Source organism: Carica papaya, chromosome 4, assembly GCF_054855325.1.
Source record: "Carica papaya isolate Zhongbai chromosome 4, ASM5485532v1, whole genome shotgun sequence".
NCBI lineage: Eukaryota > Viridiplantae > Streptophyta > Magnoliopsida > Brassicales > Caricaceae > Carica > Carica papaya.
This window is the reverse complement of record NC_142312.1, coordinates 25,731,819-25,739,379: the sequence shown is the minus strand read 5'-3', so window position 1 is coordinate 25,739,379 and position 7,561 is coordinate 25,731,819. Positions and strand designations below refer to the sequence as shown.

The 7,561-nt window shown below is 35.4% G+C and overlaps 1 protein-coding gene across 1 annotated transcript; it reads right to left on the bottom strand.

The window, feature by feature from the left end:
- Positions 1-264: 264 nt before the first annotated feature.
- LOC110825614 (mitogen-activated protein kinase 19-like) lies at positions 265-6,926 on the bottom strand. The gene is made up of 10 exons (XM_022056082.2): positions 6,390-6,926; positions 4,830-5,238; positions 4,569-4,696; positions 4,375-4,434; positions 3,048-3,197; positions 2,785-2,940; positions 1,976-2,187; positions 1,733-1,834; positions 1,370-1,539; positions 265-1,168 (listed from the first exon to the last, which is right to left on the bottom strand). The coding sequence occupies exons 1-10, from the start codon at positions 6,411-6,413 to the stop codon at positions 750-752; spliced, it is 1,830 nt and encodes a 609-aa protein (XP_021911774.1). The 5' UTR covers positions 6,414-6,926; the 3' UTR covers positions 265-749.
- Between the last annotated feature and the right edge of the window lie 635 nt (positions 6,927-7,561).

Genomic DNA, 7,561 nt, shown 5'->3' with positions numbered 1-7,561 from the left:
TATAAAATTTTTATTATATACAAAGCAAGATTTAGTTATAAAATTTTTATATATAATGTAAGTTACATTATATGTCATTAAATGTGTCACTTGACATGCCACCTAAATTTGTTTCACCGTGCAACACACCAGTCCCAGATAGTTTATTAATTGTCACACAATTGCACAAAATAATGTATCAGAACCTAATTTCCACTAAGCCAAATGTAAATATCACATCTTAAACCAAACAAGTCACAAAAGCTATACAAAGAGACTAAGACATCTAGAAATTTTGGTAGGATTACTTATTCATCCTGAAAGATATCAACATCCCAGTTTGTTCAGATTACAGAAGAATTTCTTATCCATTTGCCTGTGATCTTTGCTTTACAACAAGAAAATTTCTCCCGTTGTCAAAAGTACTTTCCTAAACACTTCTACCATTCAGCAATTGATTCAGATTCCAGATGAACTTAAGGCCGCCAACCACTCCGGCAAAGTACCTAAAATCATGATTTAAGAAAACGCCTTGCTATGCTAAAATCTCTGGAAAATTAGAAAGCCATTTATTCTGATTCATATTCAATGACCTAACATAATATAATTACAGAATGCTGCGTGGATTAGGGTGAGAAAGAGACCATCGAGTGAGAAAAGAGATCATCGTTCCAGGACTACCTCTCCTTTTCAGTAAGTCAAACACCCCAATCCTCAGAACAGCTGTTTTAACCATCCAACTCAAGGATGACTAGGCGCATGTACCCAAGTTAGGACACCCCATAGTGAACGGTTCCCACATTCCTGTGAACAGTTACAGCAACAGCTGCAGCACCTACAGCACTGAACTGAGATTGAGCCTGCAGCAGTTTCGCATCAATTGAAATTCGCTCATTTAATTGGTCAATCTTGCCTTGTGGTTGATAATATGGATTCGTATTTGTGTCAACGCCCATCCCAGGAGAAGCTGATTTTGCAGCCATATTGCACTGAGAAACTTGTGGTTTGACTTGTGAACAGTCTCTTTCAGACTTCTCCGGATTCATAGTGTTTGTCCTGAAGAAGCATCGCGGAGAAACTGTCTGAGGAAGTATTGCATTTCTATAAGAAGTCCTTGCATCATAGGCATCTTTGATGCTTCTTCCATTTTCATATGGTAGAACTGATCCCACAACTCTCCCTGGTTTGGCTGTAAAATTGAGAAAACATCTTAAATATATAAACATAACAAGAAACAAAATTTGGCATCGGAAGATTAAAGACCTCTAACCCTCCTAAACAGGAATCCTATTGGAAACCATCTGTACATCACACATTTCTATCAATTCTACATGAATATGTATTTCCAAAACAGATCCTGATGCATCTGACTATGGATTGGCACCCATACCTGATGGCACTCTTGGTGGAGGCCGTGAAACCCTTGATGAATGTGCCAAAGTTAATCCATTTCCAGAAGGTGCTCTATTTTTAGAAGCCTCTTCCATATTCTGTCGGCTATCATGTGAAGCCAAATTTGTTTGAGCATTAGGAGGGATGGTGCTAGAGTGAACTGTAGACCTGTAAACAAAAGACAAGTTGGGATACCCATTGGAAGAGCAGAAAGCAAATAGAACACCTTTTCAGCCTTCATAAACCAATTGGTAATAAGATAAATTTAAGATAACTACAAAATATAGATAATTTTCGTGTAACAAAAACATGTCAATCATATAGGTAACAGTTGTGTAACAAAAACATGCCAATCACATACCGCGGCAGAGAGAAGTGTTTCCTCTCCAAAGGTATAACTGGACCACTTCTACCACTGTTTTCCTCCAGGTATGCAAATTGCTTTCTGAAATGTCCTATGGCACTGCAATAACAGGATGAATTAAGACCAACACTTACTTAAGAACACAGGAAATGTGAGTTAACGACGTATTAACTCACATTAAAGAATCTTAATGCACCCAAAAAAATTAAAAGAAAAAAGGAGTGGACGACATATTATAACCTAGGATACAGAAAATTTGTGCCCTCTGATCCATTCATATAGTCTTTGAGCAGCTGAGGATGAAACTCTAGTATCTCCCTGTATATAAGCTCTCTGATGTCCTCCTTTGTCACCCTTCGTCTCTCAAATTCAAACTCCAACTTTGAGATTGGCTGACAAGAAGGTTCTCTCTCAATTTTTGCAAGGCCCTTAAAGTAGGGATCAGCCAGTGCCTATTAAAGACAATTAAAGATTCAATATAACCAAGCAGCAAAAGCCTTCAGATATAATACACAAGCTCAAGAAAAATAGCATCTTATGGTGGCAAAAAAGTTAGGGATCCTTCCAATTCTTCTAATTCAGAAGAACATATTAAAGTGTCAACTTTAACCAGTCAAGTATACAAAACATTCTCTCATGTGAAGTACACGAAAAAGCCAAGTTATTATGAATTTTGTTTCTTACACTTATGTGTTTTAATTTAATTGACTGTGTGTTAATAGTTGGGAATTTGAATCTCTCTGGTCAGAAGAGTCAGTTTGTATCAATTTATTTTTTGGTACTTCTTACACGTTATTTTTTCGGCTATCCTAGGGGAAAGCAGTTCCTAGGTTGCGATGTATAATTTGCAAGTCTTTATAAAGCTACTTTGATGGGAATAAAGTTACACAGTAGTTTTATTCTGTCAGTGCTTAAGTACTTGACTTAAGGAGATTATAGGATTCTCTTTTAGGAGCCCCAATCATTAATCATTATAGGTCATAAAGGCAGAAGAAGAAACCAAAAACATTATAGTCCGTTAGAGTCTGATTTTGTGTTAGAACACATACCTCCTCAGCAGTTGGCCGATCCTTCGGATCAAATGCTAAAAGCCTCTGTAGTAATCGAACTGCTAATGGATCTACATTGGGAAATTTTTGAGCAAAAGGAACAGGGGTTTTCCTCCGCATTTCTGTTAAGTATTTCCTCGCCTTCTCATTCCGGACCTATATTTGTTCAACAAATAGCCTAGTGGTTATCATCATGAATACAAATTTCACATTGCTAGATAACTTAGAATAGTGGGGATATGCATGAGATTGAGATGACATACTCCTGAAATGGTCTCTGGTGACGGTGTCCCAAGAAGATCAGTGATCAAATCTAACTGATGAACAACACTTTTACCAGGAAACAATGGCTTCCCTGTCAATATCTCAGCAAAGATGCAGCCGATACTCCAAATGTCAATGGCTGGCGTATACTGCAAAGGAAGTGTAGTTCACATCAGACTATTACAAAGACCTACAAATTTTGGAGTGCAAGTAAACCGCTCCGAAAAACTGGCATAACCTGACACCATTACCTGAGTCAAAGATATTTCAACTTCCAGGAGAGTTCAAAGTCCTCCCTGAACAAGAATTATTTTAATCTAGGCATTATTACTAGTTAATATTATAAAGCATTAAAGCATTCCACAGAGAGAAATAAATGTTGTTCCGTGTCATATTATAGACCATAAGAAGAAGAACCTGGTAAACCTTACACATATGCCCATCTTTATATTATATGTCCAATATGTCCTTCCTTTTGTGTTTTATCCCTAGAAAATTGACGGGACACAACCTGCAACCTCATTCTCCATAACATCCTTACAGCACAGATTACACTGATGAGAGACTTGACCCAGAACAAGCCTCCCACTCTAAACTATAAATATATACATAATAAAACATTGATAAAGTTTTTTTGGATAAATGATTTACAATACCATAATTTTTTTTACTTCTGAAATAACACTACTAAGAAGGAACTTAAAAGAGATGGACTTTTTCACTGAGTTTGGAGAAGCCAGCCGATACCAAATTCTGGAAGTTATGGGAAAGGGAAGTTGTGGACTTGTATGTTGCTCTTGATGCTCATACTGGGGAGAAAGTGGCAATTAAAAAGATACAGTACCATAATATTTTGCCAAATGTTAAGAGCAACCATGAATTTATATATCATAGAAATTCACAGTAGCCAATAACTTTATCCAGAAATAAAATAGTTCATACTAATTTTCCAACTAGAAGAAGATCAAGAAAAAGAAAGCAAGAACCGAGGCTTAAAAATGCCAATACATCCCATCATTCAGAAATAATTTTGTGGCAAATTTGGGAGAAAAAAACAGAGTCAGAAAACACCCAAACATAATCTAAATTTTATTGGGATGCAGGAGATGCTGCACTTATCCATCATCTTGGTTATGTAAATATAATTGAAAAATATGGAAACAGCAAGGAAATACCGGTAGCATACAAGCATTACAACCATGTAGGTACCATATAATAAGAACAATTATGCATTTTCGGACTACGCATGTAGAAGTAGGTAGATCGATAGATAGGTACACACTAGATAGAGAAAGCAAAAGGCCATACATGGCAACTATGTCATACCCTAGAAAAGAATGATCCACACAGCTCAGGTGCCCTATACCATCGTGTAGCAACATAGTCCTGCAGGGGAAATAATAAAAAATTTTCCTTTACTTTCCATAATGATGATGGAAGAAAAACATGTCAAATACACCATAGCACAACATTATGAAATTGCAATAAATCAAGTATAAAAGAACTACAGAGCTACAAACCGTCCAAAAAACTGTTGTTGGCGTATCACTAAATGCAACCCTTGCTAGTCCAAAGTCACAGATTTTCAATTTGCAATTTGCATTTGCCAAAATATTTTTTGGTTTAAGATCACGATGGTAGACACTAGCTGCAATGAAACCCATTGAAATCAGAACAGAGTCAGCAAACACTTCGAAAACCTATTACGATAGCTACATAAAATTAAAGACGAGTACGACTGAAAAAGAGGCAGTAACATTATCATAAAGAGAAGCAGTCACCTGTATGCATATATTTCAAAGCACGAAGCATTTGGTAAAGGAAAAATTGATGGTGTTCACGAGTCAAATCATCATTTGCTTTAATAACTTGGTGAAGGTCAGACTCCATAAGCTCAAAAACAACAAATATGTCTTTGAACTCCCTCTTTGAGGGTGGCAACATAATGCGCTTAATTTCAACAATATCAGGATGCCGCAGAAGTCTGAGCAGCTTCACTTCACGCAGGATTCGAATAGCATCAGAAATGTGTTCAAACACATCATGTATCTTCTTAATTGCAACCTTCTCACCAGTATGAGTGTCAAGTGCTGCACATACAAGTCCATAACTTCCCTTTCCTATAACTTCTAGAATCTTGTAACGATTGGCATCGCCGTACTCAGTGAAGAAGTCCATCTCTTTTACATCCTGAACCAAGAAAACTATCATAAATCTTCATATACATGCATATCAAGATATCATTACAGATGACCATAAAGATATATTCAAGAAAAAGAACATAAAACTTTAAAACCAACACCCTCAAAAATCAGATCAAAGAATATTTTAGCAGGAATCTACAACTGGAAGTTTTAGTTGAGAAACAAAGAAACACTTTGCAACCAGGGATCAAATTCACAGTACGGTTATTAGCCAGTGGTTTTCAAGCTTCTTATCAGTTCAGAAATGTCTAACATGAACAAGATCATTCAACCATCTGGACTAATACTAAAACGACCTCAGAACTGAGACCCATAAAAAGTATATGCCAGCTTTGGAGATACTAAAGATAATCTTAGTGAGATGACAAAATCACAAAATACATCCATAAAACTCTATATTACAAAAAAGAAAAAGGAAAGCACAGGCCACCAATTTGGGGAACAAGAATCAGGTTCCACTGGATAATATAGTTGAAAATCTTTCAATAAAAGAATAAAGTGACGAATTTAATAAAATAAATCCATTTCTTGAAATTACAGGCCTTAATAACAGGAAAAAAAAAAGGGATGGATGATACCCTTGGAGAAGAAATCGGACCACACAAAACCAAACTAACACAGGGTAGAAGCGAGTAATGAATATAAAGATGACAAGAAAGAAAACTATATTCACAAAAGAAATGATTAGGAGATGAAGTCTGCAAGAAATGGATAAATCCAAGGTCTACACACATCGGCAATCACTGTTCTTCCGGTCAAGCGCTAAAAGGATAAAATAAATCTGATTAGGACTAAGGCCCTAAATTGATCAACTTCACCAAATCAGAGCTATCAGAGCACAATAGTCGAAGCTTAAAACTGAATTCAACTGAAAAAAGATTCTTCTCCAAAAATCTCGAAACTCGATATTCAGATTTTCATGGCTTCTTCTCTCACCCACACTTCCCCAGAAATAAATGGACAGCAATCAGAAACTAGATCGGACACTCCCATGTGCTTTCTTGGATCATTAAAAAGAATGCCAGAAATTTACATCTCTTTCTCCAAAAACTTACTGTGCAGCCACCAAGAAAATTCTTGCGGGATACATCCAGAAAAAAAACTCTTATCAGGAAAATTAAAGATCAAGTAACTCACCTTCCTGGTTTGATCTTGCTGCATCTTCCTCGCAAATTCCCAGAAATGTTGCACCAAGGAAATCAGTTTGTCTTATTCACCTCCCTCTCAAGCAAAACGGAGTAAAAGAAAAGAAAATTCTAACGGAAGAATTTTGAATTATCTCAGCAACCAAGTAGTTGAGAGAAAATCATCCGCATTTCCCCACCTACTCCTGCTTCTAATCGCTAAACCGCAGTCTCTCCTTATTATCACTTTCTTTTGGCGGCACCGCACATGCACCAATCACCAACCCTCTCTCTCATTCAAATCCAAAACCCCGTCCGAAAAATTCTCTCCCCAAGAAGAGAGATATATATATATATATATAAGCATATATGAAAACGAATTTGAACTAAAAAAAGAAAGCGATCTACACAGAGATGTGTTGTTAGGTCAAATATGAGTCTTTCTTAATTCAAGATAAACCCTAGATTTTGGAAGATTTGAAGATCGCAGAGCAACGAGAGAGAGAGAGAGAGAGAGAGAGAGAGACGACGATCTCCGATATGTGGGGATAAAATATAAATACGAAAATATTGGGTTTTATTTGTTAATTTCTTATCCACTTATTATTATTTATTTATTTATTTTTTGCAATTTCTTTGGTACTTCGCGTACGGGGAAACATCCGACCGACAAACGGCAGTGGTTAATTTTGTAATTTCGGTAGAATGGGGCCCGGATGGGCCATAATTTACCGTTAGTTGGAAAATATAATAATTTTGAAAAATATTTTTATTTATTTATTAATAATTAGGAAAATAAATGAATAATTTATTTATGTAAGGAAGGTGACTGCAAATAATTAATCTCAAGAAGTTATTTAATCTTCAAGTAATTAATGTAATTGATTATTAAAAAGAAGTAATTGAAGAGTTAATTAACTCCTTAATATTTAATAATTAAGGATAAGAGGTGCTTTAGAATTGCCACAAAAGAAGAAGCATCAATTGAGTTTCCTAAATCATTCACATGTTATCTAAATGATTATTGTTTTAATATTAATATTTTCTATTCTTTATATTTAAAAATTTTTTTCAAATATTTAATTTCATTTTATTTTTAAACAATATTTTTTAAAATATTAATATATTATATGTTTAACTTTTCAAATCAAAAAATTAAAAGTTTAAAACAAATAGGAAAGTCAA

What these genes read in the sequence shown, in the direction of transcription:
- LOC110825614 (XM_022056082.2), bottom strand. Translation starts at nt 6,413, where the DNA reads ATGCAGCAAGATCAAACCAGGAAG. An exon ending in TTTGAAATATATGCATACAG is followed by an intron (nt 4,697 to 4,829) that starts GTGACTGCTTCT and finishes GTTTCATTGCAG; the next exon opens with CTAGTGTCTACCATCGTGAT. An exon ending in AAACACTTCTCTCTGCCGCG is followed by an intron (nt 1,540 to 1,732) that starts GTATGTGATTGG and finishes TTTTGTTTACAG; the next exon opens with GTCTACAGTTCACTCTAGCA.